The sequence below is a fragment of the Cucurbita pepo genome, chromosome LG11 (assembly GCF_002806865.2).
Source record: "Cucurbita pepo subsp. pepo cultivar mu-cu-16 chromosome LG11, ASM280686v2, whole genome shotgun sequence".
Taxonomy (NCBI): domain Eukaryota; kingdom Viridiplantae; phylum Streptophyta; class Magnoliopsida; order Cucurbitales; family Cucurbitaceae; genus Cucurbita; species Cucurbita pepo.
The window spans coordinates 6,631,659-6,654,203 of NC_036648.1; the positions used below are offsets into that span (position 1 = coordinate 6,631,659).

Here is a 22,545-nt window from a genome sequence, read left to right on the forward strand (position 1 = left end):
GTTTTTTTTTTTTTTTTTGTTTTTTTTTTTTTTGTATTCCTGTGTATTCTTTCATTTAATCTCAAAGCAAGCTGGACTTTTACCAAAAAAAAAAAAAAAAAAAAAAAAAAAAAAAAAAAAAAANAAGAGAAAAGAAAAGAAAAGAAAAAAGAAACCTTACATTGCTAAGAAATCTTCAACCATTTTTTTAACAATGTATTTGATCACATCCTAGAATTTATTAAACGATGAGAATGAGAATTGGATATTGATTCTAGGTAAATTTAATGAACACAAGTAGTAATATGGGTTTTTTATTTCACTTCTGGATGAATTAACATTTAGGATGTGAATTGGATATTGGTTTTAGATAAGTTTAATAAAACATTTTAGGAATCGAATTCTGATTCAAAATAATCTGATTTTATTTCTCTTGTTCTCATACTTCACACTGATTTTTAATCTCATTCCTATTTGTGAACTGGACTTGTATGTATCAAAATATTGATGAACCAATAATCATTGCTGCTGTGCTACTTTTGGCAGCTGCTGACATTTTACTCTGGAAGGATAAAAGGAAGACATTGATAGCATTGCTAGTTTTGATGGCTATTTATTATAACTTCATTGCTCCTGAGTGTACCATGATCACTGCACTGTCGAAGCTTCTCTTGGTGGCATTCATATTTCTGTTTATTCATGGGATTTTGCCAGAAAAAATGTACGTCTGCCTACTCTCCTAGACATGCTGTAAATTGCAGTTACATTTATGACAGATATTGGAATAAAATGGGACCTAGTATCGTGGTGTAGATGGATGGCCTGTGCAATCAAATTAGAAATCGTAGCATCAAATTTCAATTTCTAATTGTAATGATCTTCGTGCAGGTTTGGATATCAAGTTGAGAAAATTTCCTCTTCATGTTTTTCCTTGTCAGAAGAGAGGTCACGAAGCATTGTCATCAATATAGCATCATTTTGGAATTCTTTCGTTAGAAATTTTAAATCTCTTTCCAGAGGGAATGATTGGGTGCGCTTGCTTAAGGTAACCATCTTTGTTCTTTGTTCTTTTTTTTTTTTTTTTTTTTTTTTTTTTTTTTTTTTTTTTTTTTTTTTTTTTTTTTTTTTTNATGAAAAGATAGAGATGTGAGAGTACAAGTTTCCCTTGCATATTACATGGATGGACCTTTCCATGCCTCAGTTGATGCTATACAAAATCGAGTTTTGCATCCCTGTGGTCGGCATTGCAATTAATTGATTATTCTTTTTTCTCTCTCTTTTTAATGGCACCATATTTCTTTCTAAAAAAAGGAGAGATCGTTACAAGGTAAAGACAATACAAAAAGGACGGGAGATAAGATCCCCCCAGAAGAGAAGGGGTATAAAAGCACCCCAAATATAAGCCGATCAAGAAAGTAGGGAACTTAAAAAGCTTTCAGCATAAAGCGCTCCCGGGAACTTAAAAAGCTTTTAGCATAAGGCGCTCCCAGTAGAGGCTTTAAATGATACAATCTCCAAAAAAATAAAAATTGGAAAGAAACCTGCATAACTCTTTAAAGGTTATATTGTTTCTTTTGATCCAAAGCAGCAAAGCTGTGCTTCTGTGACAGCCTCCTCTAGCAAGATAGAATTTTATGGAGAAGCAAGGAGACAACACTAGGACAGCCCCAGGCCGTACCAAAGATACTAAAATAACATTCAAACTCTTGGTGGTGAAACCACAAAGCAAGAATGGATGGTCATTGGTCTCCCCATCCCTTAAACAGTTAAAATTACCCAAGGATAAAAAGGAGGTTCTTTGTCTGCAACGTGTCTGGAGTGTTCCAGGCTTTGGTAAACGAAGGACCAAGTGAAAGAATTTGATTCTGTTGGGGTATTCCAATTTTCCATTTAAGCTTAAGTATGATCGACTTAGGGTGGAGAATGCAGCTTTGCAAGGCTAACTCCCTGAACTGTACAACATCCAAAAGGCATGATCATAATTTTGATTAGGAACCTGCTTCGTCGAGTTTACATGATAAAGTCAACCCACTCGTCCCGTTGAGCATCCATCCAGTTCACCTATTCAATCCTCTTAAAACATAGATCCCAGGTTCCGTTCTACCCTCTATCCAGCACTGTTACTTGTTTTCCCTTTCAATTTTCAAGAGCATATTAGAAATGAGAGATGCAAAGAAAGAACCAACTGCATACCTAAAATTCGACTCAAACCATCTAGGTTTTGCACCTCCATGTAGAGCAGTCTTAAGGGCATCTAAAGGAGCCTGCTGGGGTTTTTCATATTGACCAACTAGGTTGAATTTTGCAAATATTCATACCAAGAATGGCTGGTTTTAGCCCATTTATGGTTGGAACTGAAACTAAGCAAAGAGTAACTTTCTCCAACTCTGCACCCGCAACATTCCTCATTATCACTACTGTAAATGATAGTGGGATAACGCGAACTTCCTGGATTTTCCATTGAAGCCCTAAATCCTGCCTTCCACCTTTAATTTGTCTATAAAATGCTTAAGAACCAACTACAAGCATAAAGAGAAAGGGGAGGATGGATACTCTTGCCTTGATTGGTACAAGGTATTAGAGGATAGAAATGGGTAAGGATTTGTGATTCCTTTGTTTGATACAAGGTTTATGGAGTTGGCCATGGTGATATTCTATTTCTGGGCATCATTTACACCCATACATAAGAGTAGTCTGGACCCATACAAAAGTATGGGTTTTCTCTTTGCCTTATGTCTTTTTTATCTTCTTTTAAACATTTTTATATTTAGCTTTTATGTTGAGCAATTAGTTGATTGATGTGGATGTGGATGTACTCAAATTACTATAATTAATTATTTAGTTAGAATAAATTAATAATAATTTATCAAAATACATGATCATTTTTCTGATACAAAAATTTATTAAATGAATGCTATCACTTTGCTGCAATTATTTGTTAACATCTTAATTTACTTATTTAAAATTGGTTAAATTAATTTAGTAAAATTATTTGTCAATAATTATAATCGATCATTTTTTATCTGTTTGTTGGATAATTTTGATTAGTTCATTAACTAATATATCAAAATTGTACAAAAAAAAAATGGGAATAATTTCATAAATAAACGGTAAACATCATTATTCCCATACTAATCGGATAGCAACCAAACTTAGTCATATTTAATTTCCGGTAATATTATTTTCATACATCTCATTCTGATGCAATGTTTCCCATGGACATTAAGGATTATTTTTTTTAATTTTTATTTTTAATAAACGGCCCCTATTCTCTAAAACAAATACCTTACCCTTTGGTTTATCATTGATCATTGATGAAGAAGGATTCACCTCCACAATCCTCCATCTTGGAATGATCCACCTCTTTCACCCTGGCCCCCCAAATTAATGTTAGTGTTATTAACTAAAGGGCAATATAAATCTCTCTCTCTCTCTCTTTCTTTGTTTTAATTGAATGGTATTTTTATCCTTTTACTTTGTTTTTCTTTTCTTTTATTTTCTTTTTNTAATAATGTCTGATTTAACAACCTAAATTGGTTAATGTAGAAAACAAAAGTAATGGGTATTCGAAAAATCAAAGTACGAGATGTTCATATACTGTAATTTTAGAATCGTGTTTGATCAACTTAGATGTTGTTTTCATCAATTAACAGGTTTCTGTAGCACTGTTGGCTCTTAGCTTTATTGGACTGGTTTCTCTTCAAACTTTATATAAGACAGGTTCCTCTCTCTCCCTCTCTCCTCCTCCCCCATTGTATCATGAACTCTAGCAATCTCAATCATCTGGAATTGTAGGTTGATACCAAAGATAATTTGTCTCGACATATCAATTTTCCCTATTCACTATGTTCTTATCATTGCTCCTAATGCCTTCTTTGAATTTTTTCATTTTTATTTTTATTTTCTTAAAAGAATTATTTAGATCACAGAAGTTCATACATATGTTAGGAAAATTATTTATTTTAGAGACGTAACTTCCCATTCACTTTGATTTGATTTCTTTGGAGTTCTACGGATGAAAGTTTTTTATTTGCACATACCATCTAGAAAGCTGAAGTATATTTGTCATAATATTGCAGTTGTTCTATTCGCCTTCACGGTTTTCTTCGTATACGAGAAAAAGGAGCAAGAGATCGATTCTTTGTGTCAAAAATTTCAATTTTGGACGCAAAAGAAATGCAATGTGGTCGGAAAAGTTTCTACTTCACAAGGATAACGTGATTAGTGCAAGTTGTGTTTATACTAAGTGGCACCAAAGTTTACGTCCTCATCTTGCATTTCTGCCGATGTGGGCTCATGCCCTGTTACAAATTTAATAAGCTTTATTCCGTGTCTCTGTTGGTTATCTTTTTCCATTTTCCCCTAGGGCTCATGTAATTTCTTTCGCTCGTTGACAAACCTCCCCACCCTCAAATATATATGAAGAATTAATTTATTTCAATTTTACATATTACAATGTCAAGACGTTAATTATTTCAGTTGAAGATGGTTTGGGACATGTATTATTTAGAACTTTTGCCTGCTTATTCACAGACCCAAATTAGATATTCACAGGAAACTTGTTGAAAAGCACATGGATGATCTTGAAGACAATTTCTTTTCCATAAAGCTTTTTGGTGAGATTTATCACGGTTATCACCCTATCCTGATTGCTACCGTTGAAAATATAGTGCTTTCCTTAAAGCCTGACTTACATATGAAGCAATTGTACCTCTTTTTCAATTTAAATCTGTGTTCTGATCCTTATTTAATGGGTGATTCAAACAGGAGAACCACGAGAGAGACATGCACTTGAAGATCATGCTTCTTCAATGATTGCCACGAGCAAAATATTTGAAGTTCAATTACCCCTCGGTTGAAAGGTAGATGTCCTCTCCTCATTTTCATTGCTCTATTACATGGCGTTACGAAACTGCAATGACTTCCTTGTTGATGATGTTTTTTTTTTAAAACTATTTTTTCCTAGTTAAAAACGTTTTTAAGTCAAGAAATTCCTTGGAAGTACCAAAATAGAGACACCAAGCTGATAGGTCGTTTAACTAGACGAAACTTTATGTAACAATTTAAGCCTACCGCTAGCAAATATTGTCCTCTTTGGATTTTTCCTTTCAAGCTTCCTCTCTGAGATCTCACATCGGTTGGGGAGGAGAATGAAGCATTTCTTTTAAGGGTGTGGAAACCTCTCTTTAGCAAACGTGTTTTAAAAACCTTAAGGGAAAGCCCAAAGAGAACAATATCTGCGGTGGGTTTCGGCCGTTAACTTAGTGTTCATCAGCTGGTGCTTTTTTATCTGCTTGGAGATTGATAGTTTCGTTGACCCTCTGGCCTCTATTGATCTTTAACCAACTTTTTCCCTTTCCTGTTTCTTTCACTAACTTGGTGACGACCGGGCCTACTGACACACCCAAAATGGCCACACGCCACTTTCTTTTCATTTTGTGGTAGTTGAGGTGACTAGGGTCTCAATTGCAATTACTTTAAGATAAGGCTTCTTTAGTTGACACTTTCTAGGTCTAGCTAAACTAAAAGGTTGTCAGCTACAGTGTTTCCGATAGCAGTCTAACTAATTCTACATGTATTCTCCTCTCTGGCTAGTCAAATAAAAACACATCAAATTATTTTTCTTCACCCTGGAAGAGGTACAGGTTCTTTGCGAGTGGCCGGGGATTGATGCCCTACTCTTATCTGTTTCTTCCTGAGCCTCCAAGTCTAGGACAACTTAAATCAATTGGTCATTTGCTGCTAGAGTGATTTAAATTTTAGGCTAAATTTCAAAAAGTACTCCCGAACTTTGTCCTTTTGTTTAAAAGATACCTATGATCTTTCAAACCGTTGACCTTTTATAAATGATTCAGAACTAGTCTTACTAGAAATCCTTTAGAATATTAGATGAAAATTGAGATTTATAATTGGTGTGGCACTGACTTGAAATAGTGTCCATGGTGTTTAGCCTTCAACATTCGTTCCAAGTATGTTATGTTCCTTCTAACCTTTCATAAACGTTTTAGATTTAGCTTTTGTTAGTAATATAAACTCAAATTAGGTAAAAAGAGGGCTTTTACTTGGGGTGGGTTAGGTGTTAGTTCAGATATTTTTAGAAAATTAATTAGAGTTTGGACTTCAATCCAATCCATCTAAATTAATTAATAATTACAGTTTTCTTTTCTTTTCTTGCAATGAAGTTATTTGTGCATGTCGTTATCTTTCTTAACTTCATTTTCACTCGATGATGACCCTTTTTTTTAATTAATATTTTTTAAAAATAGTTAAAATTCAGCCATTATTTTAATTTAATGCTTGAAAGTAAGGAAAGATATCATCATTTTGTGTATGTGTCCCCATTTAGCATACATCACATTACACGATCCAATTTAGAAGCAATGTTTAAGGGAAGAGTTGGGACCATGCCACACCCTTCATCCACCTTTCTCAAATTTTAAGGCACATTGTACTCTAACTCTATATTGTATTAAATACAATATGAATTGTAAGATCATATGCCTTATTTATTTTGAATGATAGGGGTGTTCGTATGACCCAAAAACTCGGCTTATTCGAACTACTCAATCCAAATCATAAAGTATAAACTACATTAGATCTTTTTTATAGTTTGGATTGAGTTGAATTTTTTAAAAATTGAAAATTTGAGTTAGTTTACTTGGTCAGATCAGCTTGACCAACCAAGCTAACCTGAAAATAACTTATATTTGAATTTTATGAGATTTTAGATATTAATGTAAATTGATACTTGAATTTTATGAGATTTTAGTTATTAATGTAACGTGTAATTGTGTGGTAGATAAGTATAATTTTTGTTTTTTATTTTTAAACAAACCAACTCAACATCTCAACTTGAAAATAGAAAGTTGAGTAGGGTTATGAACTCTATTCGAGTCACCAACCTAACCAACTCAGTCAAAAAAAAAAATAATAATAAAATTCAAGCCAATCCAATCTCGAGGCAATTTTTTTTTTCATAGAAAATGTACTGTTTTTTTAGTGAAATACTTCATCAATTATCCCTTTTGAATGAAACCCTAATTCACGTTTTTGCAAGTGTTTTGAGAATTTTTTAAAAATGGTTTTGGTTAGATAACAAAATAGTATGGAAACTTGGAAAACTCTAAGCTTACTTTCCTAAAATTATAGATCCATCAACCAAATTCGTTGCACAATTCCATTATGTTTCGATTTCAGTTCCATTAATTTCCATTTTCATATATAATTATTTTTATTTATTTCTGTATTAGAAAAAAAAGAAAAAGAAAAAAAGAATTAACTCGAGCTTGGTTTTGAACAATGTAATGATTATCGAGCTATTTCCTAAATGTCATTAAATTCGACATTTTTTTACACATGGGTACTTGAATTATATCTTGTTGATGGATGGATTAAATTTTAAAGACAATAAAATATAATTATAAAAATTTAAAATTAATACATTAAATTTTAAGTTTTAAAAAATAAAACCAAATTAAAATTTCTAACTAATAATTATATCAATTTAAATTTGAAAATTAAAAATTAAATAAAAACTATATTCTAAAATAGTTTTTTTTTTTTTTTTTTTAAAGGAATAATCTGCATTGGTACAAGTAGACAATATAATATGGTGGAGAATCATTTATATTTATATATTTGGTTAGACACTAAGAAAAAAGAAAATTAAATAGATAAAAATTATAATATTATTTATTAACCTCGAAAGTTGAAACTTTGAAGAGCAGGGAAGAAGTGTAGCAGTAAAGCCGGAGTTGAATGCTCCACTCTCAAAGCTCTGCACTTTCCTTCACAAAAGTTGGGTTTCGCGTGTAAAGGAGAAGCTTGGATTACTCTCAAGAATCCCCCATTTTGTTTTTAATTCCATTTCTTCTTCCTTTTCAATCCCTATTTTGCTTTCCTCTTCCATTTCTTCTTCCCAATCCAATTTTCCCTTTTCCCTTTTCCCTTTTCCATTTCTGAGATTGTTTCTTTTGATTCGGTCAAATAATCTTCCGAAATCTTCTTTTCATGTCAATTCTGACTCCTCCTTACGTATTACGCTCTGTAATGTTTCAAATTTCCTTCCCGCTTTTGATTAAATTACACATTTTCCATTTCTTTTGCCTGTTCTTCGATCTCCTTTCTCGGAATCGCCACGGTGTTCAGTTTTATGCAATGAGTATATTCCATCATTTCGATTCTTAGTCGTTTTTTGTGCTCTTTTTGTCGTTCTAGGGTTTAACTTTTCTAAATCTGTCCTGTTTTGAGGTTTTGCAGTAAGGTAATTGGCGTTCGTGGTGGTTATGGGAGGTGGTACGGTCGATGTGGTTAGCAGTAAAGGTTGTTCGCGGCTGCTTTTTGGATTCTCATCGCCGCTATCGTCATTGGGAGGTTTGCAACAGCTTGACTCCATGTCTCTTGCTTCATCGTCTTCAAGGTCTGAATCGGTGAAAGCTTCATTAATCGGTCCCTTTACTGGACTCGTAATTTGCGTTACTGGTTTATCTAAAGGTTGGTTATATGCTATAAGTCTTTTCTTCAATGTTCTTATTCTTTGTGATCATCATTGTTCATGTGTATTTGGAGTTTACTTGTGAACCTTTTCTTCTGCTTCTTCTATTCGTCTTCGTTGCGGAGCTTGTAAGATGAAAACCTCTCCCTAGCAGATACGTTTGAAAACCTTGAAGGGAAGTCCGAAAGGGAAAGAGAAATCTCAAAGAGGACAATATCTGCTAGCGGTGGGCTTGGGCTATTACAAATGGGATTATAGCCAGACACCTGGCAATGTGCCATCGAGGAGGCTGTCTCCCGAAGGAGTAGACACGAGGTGGTGTGCCAGCAAGGACGCTGGCCCCGAGGGGGTGGATTTGGTGGGGAGGCTCTTCCCCGAAGGGGGTAGACACAAGGTGGTGTGCCAGCAAGGATGCTGGGCCCTGAAGGGGGTGGATTTGGTGGGGAGGCTGTTCCTCGAAGGGGGTAGACACGAGGTGGCGTGCCAGCAAGGACGCTAGCCCCAAAGGGGGGTGGATTTGGTGGGATCCCACGTCGATTGAAGAAAGGAACAAGTGCCAACGAGGACGCTGGGCCGTGAAGTGGGGTGGATTGTGAGAGTTGGGGAGGAGAACGAAACACCCTTCATAAGAGTGTGGAAACCTCTACCTAGCACGCGTTTTAAAAACCTTGAGGGGAATCCCAAAAGGGCCAAAAGGGAAAGCCCACAGAGTACAATATCGGCTAGCGGTGGGCTTGTGCTATTACAAAAATTCTAATTCTAATGGTTTTCAGCTTGTTTAATTAATTACTCCAAATATTGATAGTTTCTAAATAAAGAATGTTGTTGAGATATCTGTTTAAGATGTCTATAATGATGATTTGTTCATCTTTGAATAAGTTTTGCTGCAATTATCGATAATTTGCTTCTTGTTTTTGGCAGAAGCAAGGAAACAAGTTAAGGAAGCTACAGAGAGATTAGGTGGACAATACAGCCCTAATTTGCATCCACAATGCACTCATTTGGTGGTTCAAATATCCTTTAGCTTATCTTGGGTATACTTAACTTCGTTTCTTTTTTTTATATGATATTGGTTGGGCATTCAAACCCCTTTGGTAGAACTTTTATGACCTGCATCCCTACTTGTTTTGTACTGAATTTCCAGATTTTGCTGACAGGGTTCATAAGAAAAGATATGCATATTCTTAAAACTTAGTGAGGTATTGATTAATGGTGGTACTACGAGATGGCGGTTTGACTACTGTATTGGGAATCATAGTTGATGTACTAGTAATTGTATGGTTAGAAAGAGAAAATTCTAAGATCCTACCTCAGTTGGAGAGGGGAACGAAGCATTCCTTATAAGGGTGTGGAAACCTCTCCCTAGCAAACGCGTTTTAAAATCGTGAGACTGATAGCGATACGTAATGGGCTGAAGTGGACAATATCTGCTAGCGGTGGGCTTAGGCTGTTACAAAAATATACCGCATACAACAACGGATTGGACTTGAATATGCATGTCCTTTTTTGTCCATTTTCTTAAGGAATTGCTTCTTATGAAAAAATAATGTATTGGGTCAATCTTTTTACACTCTTAGGTTCTATAATTTCTTCAGAGTGGTAGAAATTTCATAGCCTAAGTGATTATTTTATCGTTAATCAGTCGAGTATTGAAAGCCAATGTTGGTATGAATGAACACCTTGACAGATACCACAGCTTAGGTGGACGCAAATTCGAGCACGCCTTTAAGCATGGATCAAGAAATGGGCTATTTGTTGTCTCTCTTGGCTGGTTTGTAGATAGTGTACGGAGAAATGGTAAGAAGAAGCTTTGTGTGCTAACTGGTTATGATATTTTTCGTTTAATTTTTGTTCTCATGTATCATGGCTATGTTCGGGATGAGGGGGGCATACTTGGGGCATATAATCACCGACATAAATACTAATTACAACCTTACTTTTCTTTATAGGCTAAATTAATAAAAATACCCCTAAACTTTGTACTTCCTCTCGAGGAGTTACTAGTTTTACTATAAGCATTTGTGTCAGATGTATGACTGTTCTCATCTTTTACAGTAAGACTGAGCGAGTCTCTTTATAATATCAAGAGTCTCGGAGAAAATAGTGGACGAATGGATGAACTGAACCAACTAGTAGGGTCCAATGGTGATGGAAACTCCTGCCTTCCAGTGGGCATTCATGGAGTTGAGCAAAATGATATGAGAGGAGAATCTCATTTACCATTCTCTAAGCGAGATCGTGACAGAAAAAAGGACTCTAATCTCTCGGGTCAATCCGTGTATATTGATACCGACATTTCATCAGAGCTGCGACAAAAGGTAATCTTATTATAAACTCCATAGTTTTATAGCTCTAACTGATGAACACTAAGGAGGTGACTATTGGTGTATGCTAATGTTAGACTACATAAGTAATATGGAACTTCATGACCGTGAAGCTGCTAGTATCTGGTAGTTTGCAGGCTATCGAGGCTGCTAAGGGGATGATTGATTCTCAAATTTTTGTAGGTTATCGAGGCAGCTAAGGGAGTCGGTGCCTCGCTTGTCGATCAATGGTTTGCTGGTTGCAGTACGAGTCACGTGGTTTGTGAAAGGACTTCCGTCCATCGATATCTTGGCCACTCCAGCAATTTAGTTACAGTAAGTGGTGTTTCATTTGTGTGTTCATATGAAGCTGATTTTTTTTTCTATGTTTTCGTAATGGTGGACTTTTCTTGGACAGGAATTTCTTTTCAAATATATATGAGCTATAGTTTTTGCTCTCTTATATCATGTCTGTATTTATATGTATTAAGTGTAACAGTCCAAGCCCACCGCTAGCCGATATTGTACTCTTTGGACTCTCCCTTTCGGGCTTCCCCTCAAGGTTTTTAAAGCGCGTTACTATGGAGAGGTTTTCACATCCCTATAAAGAATGTTTCATTCTCCTCTCCAACTGATGTGGGATCTTACAATCCACCCCCATTCAGGGCCCAGCGTTCTTGCTGGCACTCGTTCCTTGCTCCGGTTGAGGTGGGACCCCCCAATACATCCCCTTCGAGGCCCAACTTCCTTGTTAGCACACTGCCTCGTGTCCACCCCCCTTCAGGGCTTAGTCTCCTCGCTGGCGATGTGTCTGGCTCTGATACCATTTGTAACAGCTCAAACCCACTGCTAGCAGATATTGTCTTCTTTGGGCTTTCCCTTCAATGTTTTTAAAACGCATCTACTAGGGACAGGTTTCCACACCCTTATAAAGAATGTTTCGTTCTTCTCCCCAACCTAACTGTCATAAAAGATAAGATTTATCTTTTGAGATTACTTTGTGTGTTCTTTTAAATGTTTTAGCTTCACTGAGATTCATCTGATAATTTCTCAGCCACTCTGGGTTCTGAAAACTGTGAATGAGAAACATACACAAAGACTTATTCACATGTCTGCCGACTTGGCTCGACAAATTAGTTCAACACTTGAAGATCTTTCTGCCGAAGATTCTACGGAGGTACATTTGACTTTTTAATCCTTTGTTGAGCATTTTATAACGTGGAAACATCATTGTTAGTAATTTTGATGAAGTTTCTTGCTATCTGGATTTCGGGATTGCACTTATTCTAGCTTATATCTCAGTCTCATGCTGATACCGTATTAATAGTGAACCGTTATCGTGCAGTAATCGAGATGCCAGTAAAATTTTCAGTTTAAATAACCTGAATTTACCCAACACAAAGCCAGTAAGCAACAGGAAAGGTCACATTATAACAAAATTAAAAAACGTACTTCTAACGTGAAAACATGAACTCCAGCTCTTGCTCATAACATAGAGCAGGAAATCTTTCTATTAGTGTTGTTATCTAGTGTATTCCCTTGTTTTTCCCCCCTCTTCTCAAGCTTACCGCTAGCAGATATTGTCCGCTTTAGCCTGTTACATATCGTTGTCAGCCTCACGGTTTTAAAACGCATCTGCTAGGGAAAGATTTCCACACCTTTATAAGGAATATTTTGTTCCCTTCTCCAATCGACGTGGGGTGTTACAATCCACCCCCTTGGAGGCCTAGCGTCCTCGCTGGCGCACTGTCCGGTGCCTGGCTCTAATATCATTTTTAACACTTCAAGCCCACCGCTAGTAGATATTGTCCGCTGTCAGCCTTACGGTTTTAAAACGCGTCTACTAGGGAGAGGTTTCCACACCTTTATAAGAAATGTTTTGTTCTCCTCTCCAACTGATGTGGGATCTCATAATCTACCCCCTTGGGGGCCCAGTGTCCTCATTGACACACCGCCCGATGCCTGGCTACCAGTTGTAACAATTCAAGTCCACTGCTAACAGATATTGTCCGCTTTAGCCCGTTACATATTGTTGTCAGCCTCAGTTTTAAAACGCGTCTTCTCATGATCTGCAGGCAAGAAATAGGCAAGGAGAAGATGCTAGAAATTTTAGAATTAAGGCAACCCAGGCAGAACGTGAACAGATGATTTCAAATGCTAAACTTGGGGTGAGGAAACGTCGTGCTTGTCGATTGCAGGTTGTCCCTTATTTGAATCTTATTTGGGGCCTTTCTATGTTTGTTTGATGTTCATGTTTGATTGTGGTTCTCTGCTTCACCTTCAAGTATCGTTGAATTTGAAAATCTATATTTGAAAATCAAGATTGAAGAGAATTATGGTATTTATCAGTTTGTTATCTTCTTTTTACAGACGTTTCAAAACCCAATACGTCCGTTAACTCCGAGTAGCCTTTTGGATTCAATCTGCTGGTCAATATCTGAGCCAAGTTCATCTGCTTCTGTTTACACAGACTCTTTCAGTAGTGAAGGTGTTAGTGAGCATCATACTCCAGAGTTCTTTGATGCAACAGGAGATGGCAAGGAATCAGAAGCTTCATTTGCAAACCTAACTCGTCCGCTCAGTGAAAGGTCGGATCACTTTTTATGGTTTGAGATCAATGCATTTGATCGGTTACCTCGTCAAAATCCCGTGGAACTTGTAGTTCGAGTAATGTTGAACTCAGACAGCAACTGAATTTTTTCTCATTTTTCACTTTCACTTGCAGTGAGAAGTCTGAAATTGTATTCAAAAACCATTACTTGACCATACTATTCCCAGCAGATCGTTTCTTCGAGATGGGTCCATCGTCAAGGACGTTTTTTAACAGCAACGGGTTCACATGTTTGCAGATTCTCGATCATATTTATACATTTTATCAGGTATTACTATGCCATAAGTTTCTTGTGTTCTGTAAAGATTTGGCATGTTGATTAGGATGGAGGTGAGTTAATCATTCTTACAAGAAACTGAATGCTTTTGGTTGCAGGAGAACATGTCGGATCATGAAATAGAGATGGCAATTCACACTGACTCGAGACATGCTGACCGACTTCGATCAGCTTACTGCAGTAGAGAAACATCAGAATCTGGTTATACAGCTTTCAAAAGGATCGAATTCTTGGGGAGCCGTAGAAGTTTTGAAATGTTGAAGCGTGTTAGCGTCGACAACAACAGTAACGTCTACGAATTATTGATCAGAGCATGAGACTGCTATAACGGACAGCGGGGTCTTCATTCGATCCTTACTGTGAGTTGCTCTTGCATCAACATATTGATTTTCATGCTAAGCTAATGTTAACATGTTTGAGAATTAAGTCTAAGCTTCACTGTTGAATCTTGTGATGTTAGTGCACTCTCTTCAACTTGTTAGGGGGTGAAGTTTTTCAAATCATTTCATCTGTAACGTAGGCTTTGTTTTGTTTGAGAATTATTTCAACAATAATACAATAAATATATATATTCGAATAATTGTTTCTCGTCGGTTGTAGCTTGCCATCGTCATCGTTCCTCATGGTTAATTGGAACTGCGATCTTGCCATGGTCGTTCCTCTTGGTAGCGTAAAGCATATTAAATCATTGTGAGGAACTACCTCTAGTAGTTTCTTCACTTCATAGTGTAATCGATGTTTTAAATTTGAAAGCTTGTTTAAGACCCCATCAGACTTGTAACGACCTCTGGAACGAAGGATTCTCCTTCGTTCAAGAGGGTTCGTCCTCGTTCTTTGAAGACAACAATCACTAGTGTGAGACAACGGTAGCAACAAAGTCAAAGACGACAATCACAAGACAGCAATTGAAACCTAAGTATACAAAATGCCTCTAGTAGTTAATGGAGTTTTGGTTTGATTTCCCTATATAACCTCGGTAATTTGATGCTCTTATATCAATACTATACTCGTCAACCCCTAAGCATATATCAATTAACTAATACATTCCATGAAAAGGTCAAAAGTTTAAATCTCTTTACCGGTGAAACTATCAACCCTAGAGTTTAAATCTTTGGACTAATGAGACTATCCGCCCTAAAGATAAACCTAAACCTGTGACATATAAGACTATACATATATTAATGACAAGGCTCATGAGTCATTAATAACGACTCTTCCTCGTCGTCGGAGTTCCTCAAGCATGACGAGAGATGCTGAGTCAAGCGAGCTCTTCTTATCGGCTCTGGCATCACCTTTACATTCAATACAGCCAGCATTGGGTATTTGCAGAATAATATTTGACAAGTAACTGTTAAATCCTTTTCTTCTCTCCGAGCCTTCGCCAATGTCTATTAGGACTCTGTATGAAGAACAAGGACTTGTTACAAAAATAAACTGGTAAATCAACAGAAGAAATATTTTGGAGTCGACACAGTGGTGCTACTCGATCGACTCTTGGGGCGTGTACGTGGAGGCAAACACAAAAAAATATAGTATCCAAACAGAAAAGAGAAGATGAGAACCAATATTCAACTAACCTTGATTTATTTTCTACTGTATTGAAAGTTGGCATTGGCCACTGCAGTTTCTTGCATAGTTCAAACAAAGTACTCCGTGGTCCTCCTTTCTTCAAGTTGATTGGTCCAATAACTGCAACGTGGGCAAAAATGAATTATAAATCAATGAAAAGGAGCTTGACTTCAATTCCTAAAGTAAGCTAGCAAATGAATGATATTAACTCATTTCTTGTCATGAATCCGAGATAAGGATTTTGGGAACGTTGCTTAGAAATGGTACAAGCCACAACATATCAGTAAAACTCCAGCAATTAATTAACATATCATCAATGTACAGCATTTGTGTAATAAAAGATTCTTTGTTTTTTCCCCTACAAATTCAAACAGTTGAAATCATCAACAAATCATCTAGTTAAACAAGGTTCAAATCAGTGAACTTAAAACTTTTTATGAGTTATCAAATTCTCCGGCGTTCAAATATATTCAACCAATGAAATCAAATTATGAGAACAGAAGCAAACCAGGGGTCTCGGAGTTGGGATCACAGGCATCTGTAGAACAGTTGATAGATGATGAGAGAACCATAGCAGCCTCTGCGCGAAAAATAAAATAAAATAGGGACCATCACCACCACCATTATACTTATCTTAAGGATTATAGAAACCAAAGAAAAAACCAAGTTTTTTGCTCCCAGGAAAATGACACTCACCAACGCAACTGGGATTTTGTTTTCTCTTCTTGGAGCCAGAACGAGAGTAAGAAATTCCTCTTGTCTGTTATCAGAATAGTCCAAAATGAGTACCATACCAAATAAATAGTTGAAATGCCAAATAGTATGGAAAATAAAGGTTTAGATAAATAAAAATTCCACGTATAAGAAAGGATTGCGGAAAAGGCGATAAGCTAAGCTATCCACTAAAAGAGCCAAGGGGTTAAGAGAGAGAGAAAGAAAGAAAGATTCCATTTTTTACTGTGAAATCTCACAACGGTCGAGGTGGAGAACGAAGTATTTTTTATAAGGGTGTGGAAATCTCTTCCTAATAGAAGCGTTTTAAAAACCTTGAGGGGAAGCCCGAAAGGAAAAGCCCAAAGAGGACAATATCTGCTAGCGATGGGCTTTGGCCGTTACAAATGATATCAGAGTCAGACACCGGGCGATGTACCAACAAGGAGGTTGAGCCCAGGGGGGTGGACACGAGGTAGTGTGCCAACGACGCTGGGCCCCAAAGGGCGTGGATTGGGGGTCCCACATCAATTGGAGAAAGGAACAAGTCCGCCAGCGAGGACGCTGGGCCCCGAAGGGCGGTGGATCGTGAGATCCCACATTGGTTGGGGGAGGAGAACGAAGCATTCTTTATAAGGGTATGGAAACCTCTCTCTGGCAGACGCGTTTTAAAAACCTTGAGGGAAAGCCTGAAAGAGAAAGCCTGAAAGGGAAAGCCCAAAGAGGACAATATCTGCTAGAGGTGGGCTTGGGCCGTTACACTCACCGAAGGAAGAAAAAAACTTATCTAAGACGGAGGACAAAATTTTTTATTAAGGTCTATTTTATGCCACGATTAAATGTCCACTAATTCACCGGTCAGAAAACGAATTCAAGCCTTTCTTACCTTTGAAACTAATTGGAATAGAGAATATAAGTTCGACGACTGCTCTAAAATATAGACTCCATAATCCTAAAAGTTTTTCATAACAAGCAAGCAGTGTCAAATAAAGCAGAAATCTCTAACACCAAGACATCACCAATAGCGACACTTTCAATATACGAGTAGAGCATGCAAAGTTCATATTCCCTCCAGATAGAAAATGAACTTGGTTTTCAAGTGGACGACCCCCAAAACCTTTCCAATCCAAATAACTTTCATTTCTGAACAGAACATCTAAATTCTAATATTCTCTCTCTGTAGAAGACAGAAGTAAACGAGGATTCAAAGATTCTGGAGAAATATTCAAATTCTGGCTATTGAAAAGACAACATTTTACCTCAAGTTGAACTAATAAGCGTTGAGCAGCTTCTCCTCTCGAGGCTTTTCTGGTTCGTTCATATCCTTCACCTACTAATAGGACATCTTGCAACTGTAATCTAAGTTCTGCATGAAAAATTTCTCCCTTCCTAGTACATTTATCTTTGATGAAATACCCCAGAGAATCACATAATTCAATTAGTTCTCGGAGTGGTGGAAGTTCAAGTTTATCAGGGGTCACTAATGGAGTTAATAGTGGCTTATATATTTTCCATACTTCGTCAAGATTAAGCTTTGTGTCAATCAGTATGGCACCCGCAATACTTTCCACCATATCACCAAGAACCTGTAGAAGAAAAAGATAATAGAAAAGTTGAGAACCAAGAAATCGGGGAGAAAGTAAGCTGTGTAATACAAAGAACATAGTACAAATGGATTTCTAATTTTTAAATAATATATGAAACTCCACGTCAAGAAAATATGGAAAATAATGGCATAATAATTGCAGTACAAATACAAATTTGAATGACAAGTACCTTTGGGCCTTTATTTCCATGCAGTGACTTTCCAGCATCATGAGACTCGGACAAGTACTTCACATACTCAGTAATTTGACTAATCAGAAGCCCAGAACAATGTTGAAGATGTTGCTGAAGATTCCGTCTCACAGCCACTTGAGCGAAAGTTTCATTATTAACAGAAGCTGAACGTAAATCAGTCAACTCCCCTGGGTCAATATCTGAGTACTTCTGATAATAATACCATGTAATGAGCAAGTCTAACACTGAGTCACCAAGAAACTCAAGCCTCTGAATAAAAAAAGAAAGAGAAATCAGGTGGAGTTCTCACATTCCTACAGCATCATTCTTTCGACATGTAATTGCTTCTAATCTTTGATTTTTTTAAGGAATATATAACATAAAGGAGAAAGAAAGCCTTAAATCAACTATGAAACTGGTTACAATTAGCAACATGTTCACTTCTTTGCTCCCTAAATCATAAAAAGAGTTTGCTTTATGTCTTTGGACTGAAAACCATACCCCTTGCTGGAATCAAGCCACTAGATACACAATCACCAAAAAAGGGATGAGGGGAATTAACACTATGGTGATAGGGTCTCGAGAAAGGTACCCAACTTGATGGTGCCAATGTGTTTTTTATTAGCAGGAGGGAAGCGGAGGACTTGGATCATATGCTTTGGGCTTGTGATTGTGCTTATTCAGTTTGGAGTCAGTTTTTTGAGAAGTCTGGTTTGGTTTTGGTTTGGCAAGGCACATAAGCTGTGGTGATAATTACGGAGTTCATTTCCATCCTCATTTTTCGTGATAAAAAAGGTTTTTGACAAACTGGGGTGTGTCATTGCTTGGAGGCTTTGGAGAGAAAGAAACAATAAAAATTTTAAGGGTTTGAGAGGCCTCTGAGTCAGGTGTGGTACAAGATTAGATTCAATGTGTCCTTTTGGAGGTTAGCAAATTTACTCTTTTTTTTGTAATTATCAGTTGGGTTTTATTTTGTTAGATTGGAGGTCACTTTTGCAGGTTGCCTTCATTTTTTGTGGGCTCTTCTTTTTGTAGGCTCGTGTATTCTTCATTTTTTCTTGATGAAAGTTCGGTGGTTCATATAAAAAAGAAAGAGAGGGCTTCGGGTAGAGAGAGTAACTACAATCAATTATAAGAGAAAACAGTGAGTTTCCTTGACTACCTGGTAACAGTAATTAACACCAAGTTCTTGATCAGATGTGTGTGTTATAGCCTCCAGCAATAATCCTTTGACAGCAAATTCATATCCAATTTTCGACTCTAAGGTTGCGATCTCAGTATCTTTCAAATTGCAGGATCTCAAAGATGCAGAAGCAATTGCATCAACAACTAATGCTACGTCAAGATCAGCATCAATTCCAAGCCACTTAATCACATGAAGTGCAGCAATGATTCCACCATCAACATAATAGGCGCCTATAAGGGCTTCAGCACAGTCGGCTATAGTTTTTGAAACCAACCACCTATGACCCTTATCACAGCACTTACCCAAAACAACTTTAGGATCTTCAGAGCAGAACTTGTCATCCAAAGGAACCTCTGCTGTATCCACTCCACATTTACAAGGAACCGGACGAAGAGTACAATGTCCTGGTGCCACCCAACGACGTGGATCAAATGCAGAATCACGAATGTATCCCTAAAAGTAAGATTAAACAATAGATACAGTTATCTCATTAAATTTGTTTGTGCGCACATTTGCCATTGAAAAAGTAAAACTAAAGCTAAAGTTTTCCCCCTCTTAGTTCAGCAATTGTGGGTGAGTGATTGAATCACTTACTTTTAAGACAGTAATAGGTGTTTTAACTAAGGATGTTTGTGAGTAACTTTCAGGAGGGCGAGCCTCAAAAAGTTTCAAACAGAATATACAAAAATTAGTGTGACAATAAATTGACAAATATTGTAGGTCTTGTATAACAGAATGAAATATGTGAAGATTGACAAATATTTCACGAAAAGCTTGAGGAGCCATAATCAAGAAATCGCGTCTCTTTCAACAATAAATGAAAGCATATTCACCAAGGCCAACCACGCTCCAGCTGACACTAGATGAGACGTGAGTTCAACGAGTTCAACGAAAGTGATTCCGAATGGAACCAGAGCTTGTAACTAACAGAAATTAGAAACATTCAAAATTTGGTCAACTAGATTGGAGGACCTCAGTTTGAGACATTTTTCAACAAAGGTGATTTTAAGCACAGGTAACCAACAGAGAAGTTTATAAAGGACATCTGACCACAAAAGATCACATACCTGTAACTTGCACTTCGTTCCCAGAGCATGTAAGGTTGCATTACAGATAACCTGTTGGCGCCGAGAAGATAACTGTCCTTCATGTTTTTCAGGGAACTTGAGAAAGAGATGGCAGCTCACAGCATACTTCAATACTGAATCTCCAAGCAATTCCAACCGCTCAAAGGAAAAACTCTCACAACTCCCAAGGGTTGTAAGTGCTTCCAAAATCTAATAAAGATGATAGATTCAGATTAATCATATAAAAAGTGATCGAAGTCAGGTGCAGATCAACAAGAAGAACATACCAAAGAGCTTGATATACAGAGGCTGTTCGAATGATAATTAATCTCCTTCCTAAGCTGGCTAGCTAACATCAAAGATTCAAAACGGTGCATCAAAGATGGTAGCAAGTATGAAGACTTCAAAACCCCCTTTGGGACATCCATGCTAAGCACAAGTTCAGGAGGCATATGGACATGCATTTGTGGCTTTCTGACAGCAGAGCCAGATTGCAACTTATCACTAGTAACACCTACATGACAATATAGATTTCTTAAAGATTAGGTTGTTCAATATATTGCAAAATTTATACAAAGGTTTTTTTTTTTTTTTTCCTAATAAGAATCCGAACAATTTTTATGTTAATAAGAAAATCATTAAGATAAAGTAAAACTGTCCTAGAATTACAATTATAAATGAGAGAACTAAAATGTTGCATCATCACCAATCAAATTACCTAACCTTACAATGGACAACTAAGACTTTGATGTTGGCTACCGTGTTACGCTAAAAAGGAAACCTACCCCTTGATTACAGAAGAAATAGGATCATAACTCCAAGACTTTGATAACTCACAAATAAGAAACCACCAAACAAAACCATCCAACAAAAAGCTCTGAGACCTCTCAATACTATTGGAGAGTACATTGCTTGAATTCTTATGCAATGCAAGGGAGAACCCACAGAGCATTAAACCATAGAACCAATACGTCCCCCATGAAGCCATGCCCCACACCAAATGGATCAAATCCTCTTTAATACTCCCTGGTAGCCATAATAGTCGGACAGCTTCAAGCACTAATGCGGTGCATTTTGATATTCAATAAAAATTGTGAGAATTCTTAGTTATTTTATTTCAGAAGGCACCTCAATTTGTTTGTTCCAATAGATTTGGGTTATTGATCCAAGAGGGACCGTAATGTGATCATTTCAATGGTTCTGTGTTTTTCAGCCTTTCAACTCTAGACACTCTTAATCGGTCTGAGAATGGGGGTATTTTCTTTTAAATCTTTTCAAGAGTAAACTGATGGATGGAGAGATGGCTCTTTCTTGTTCTTTCTATGAATTCAACTTCATCTATTTCATCTATGTCACACAAAACCTGACATTGGCTTGTTGTATGCTCAGTCAGCCAATTCGTGAATGAATCCTAATGAGAAACAGAATATGTAAGAATGGAGTTTAGTTTAGTGATATGGAGGAGGACGAGGCAAACGATAGTTTTCAGAAACATGTTGATGCTAAACAACTGGCCCTTGCCTAAGGCATTTGGATCAAGATGGTATCTTTTTAATAGTGAGAGTAAAAATTGAGGACATATTTTAAGTTCTAGAACAATTCAAATAAAATGCTCGACAATACAGTATCCTAAGTAAAATGAATGACAATAAAGTTCAAATATTATATTCAAGTGTTCTTTCTCAAGCCCTTGTTGAAATTATAATGTAATAAACGTGATAGTAAACTAAGAAAGTTATTGCGTGAACTTACAAAAGCAGCATTCTAGAACTTGAGGCTGAGTACAAAATTATATATAATTTGTAATGGTAGATCTTAACAACTCAAATTGACAAACCTTCATCCTTGAAGTTGACAAGTAGATTGTGAGGGTTATGACTTTGTTTTAAACGCAACAGAGGCTGTTGTGGGTAACTTAGCGTAATCCCGTACCTGGATACCTAGCTCAAAAGAAAAGTAATGATACCAAGGGAATGCCAGCAAGAAATAACAAAATAGAACCAGGAAGTTGCACCTTTTGTTGAAGTAGTCCGCAAAGGTAATGTAATCAGGTGGTGCTTTGTCACTGTTGCCATCAAAAGGGCTCTCAGCAGATGTATTATTCACAACTTCAACGATTGAGTAGATCTTTCCAGTATGAATAGCCAATACCACCCTGTCCTTTAAGGAGTGAACATCTAGCACACAATTTGCAAAGTGAATTAAACTTGCAGCATTGCTTTCAGTTTCAGCAGAGCAGTTTCTAGAAGGTGATGAATCTGATATGGCACCACAATTTCTTTCAGCATCCAAAGATGAGTTTTTCTTCAAAAACTCAACCACAGAAACACAAGAATCAATTGCTGTCCAGTGTATTTTCCATAAATCATCACTTGAAGCATCGGGTGAATCTACTGGTAGAAGCAGATACATGTTTGATGTAATCCAAAGAGGTTTTGTGTCTTTCTGAAGTAAAAAATCCCTCTTTTTTCCAGTTAATTTTGACCCAATTAACAGTCTCCCAAACAATCCATTGAAAAAAAGCTCCTGAAAGCACTTTGCTTTCATTATCTGTTTTTTTTTTTTTTTT

The 22,545-nt window shown here is 36.8% G+C and overlaps 3 protein-coding genes across 9 annotated transcripts in view; 2 read left to right on the forward strand and 1 right to left on the reverse strand.

Moving 5' to 3' along the window:
* Window positions 1–4,477, forward strand: part of LOC111805666 (3beta-hydroxysteroid-dehydrogenase/decarboxylase-like) — an 11,594-nt gene extending 7,117 nt beyond the window's left edge. For all 4 annotated transcript variants that reach the window (XM_023690823.1, XM_023690824.1, XM_023690825.1 and 1 more), the window contains exons 10-13: window positions 526–700; window positions 868–1,024; window positions 3,633–3,699; window positions 4,059–4,477. In XM_023690823.1, coding sequence (XP_023546591.1) covers window positions 526–700; window positions 868–1,024; window positions 3,633–3,699; window positions 4,059–4,195 — 536 coding nt within the window. In that variant the 3' untranslated portion in view covers window positions 4,196–4,477. The remainder of the gene's footprint in view (window positions 1–525; window positions 701–867; window positions 1,025–3,632; window positions 3,700–4,058) is intronic.
* Window positions 4,478–7,681: 3,204 nt separating this feature from the next.
* On the forward strand, window positions 7,682–14,256 carry LOC111806132. 3 transcript variants are annotated; one of them, XM_023691492.1, is made up of 11 exons: window positions 7,682–8,140; window positions 8,230–8,472; window positions 9,395–9,486; window positions 10,168–10,270; window positions 10,529–10,791; window positions 10,981–11,112; window positions 11,831–11,953; window positions 12,852–12,974; window positions 13,147–13,364; window positions 13,502–13,655; window positions 13,763–14,256. In XM_023691492.1, exons 2-11 carry the CDS (start codon window positions 8,265–8,267, stop codon window positions 13,979–13,981), a joined length of 1,635 nt encoding a protein of 544 aa, XP_023547260.1. In that variant the 5' UTR covers window positions 7,682–8,140; window positions 8,230–8,264; the 3' UTR covers window positions 13,982–14,256. The 3 variants fall into 3 exon arrangements, with proteins under 3 accessions (XP_023547260.1, XP_023547261.1, XP_023547259.1); XM_023691491.1 differs by having other exon boundaries at window positions 7,683–8,140; window positions 8,239–8,472; XM_023691493.1 differs by lacking the exon at window positions 12,852–12,974 and having other exon boundaries at window positions 8,239–8,472.
* Window positions 14,257–14,581: 325 nt separating this feature from the next.
* Window positions 14,582–22,545, reverse strand: part of LOC111806130 (endoribonuclease Dicer homolog 3a) — a 19,415-nt gene continuing 11,451 nt past the window's right edge. For both annotated transcript variants that reach the window (XM_023691489.1, XM_023691490.1), the window contains 11 exons: window positions 21,991–22,526; window positions 21,814–21,908; window positions 20,264–20,490; window positions 19,977–20,186; window positions 18,886–19,362; window positions 17,721–17,993; window positions 17,204–17,530; window positions 15,930–15,993; window positions 15,742–15,813; window positions 15,242–15,353; window positions 14,582–15,063 (listed from right to left, as the gene is read on the reverse strand). In XM_023691489.1, coding sequence (XP_023547257.1) covers window positions 14,856–15,063; window positions 15,242–15,353; window positions 15,742–15,813; window positions 15,930–15,993; window positions 17,204–17,530; window positions 17,721–17,993; window positions 18,886–19,362; window positions 19,977–20,186; window positions 20,264–20,490; window positions 21,814–21,908; window positions 21,991–22,526 — 2,601 coding nt within the window. In that variant the 3' untranslated portion in view covers window positions 14,582–14,855. The remainder of the gene's footprint in view (window positions 15,064–15,241; window positions 15,354–15,741; window positions 15,814–15,929; window positions 15,994–17,203; window positions 17,531–17,720; window positions 17,994–18,885; window positions 19,363–19,976; window positions 20,187–20,263; window positions 20,491–21,813; window positions 21,909–21,990; window positions 22,527–22,545) is intronic.

What these genes read in the sequence shown, in the direction of transcription:
- LOC111806132 (XM_023691492.1), top strand. Translation starts at nt 8,265, where the DNA reads ATGGGAGGTGGTACGGTCGATGTGGTTAGCAGTAAAGGTTGTTCGCGG. An exon ending in CGTTACTGGTTTATCTAAAG is followed by an intron (nt 8,473 to 9,394) that starts GTTGGTTATATG and finishes TGTTTTTGGCAG; the next exon opens with AAGCAAGGAAACAAGTTAAG. An exon ending in ATATTTATACATTTTATCAG is followed by an intron (nt 13,656 to 13,762) that starts GTATTACTATGC and finishes TTTTGGTTGCAG; the next exon opens with GAGAACATGTCGGATCATGA.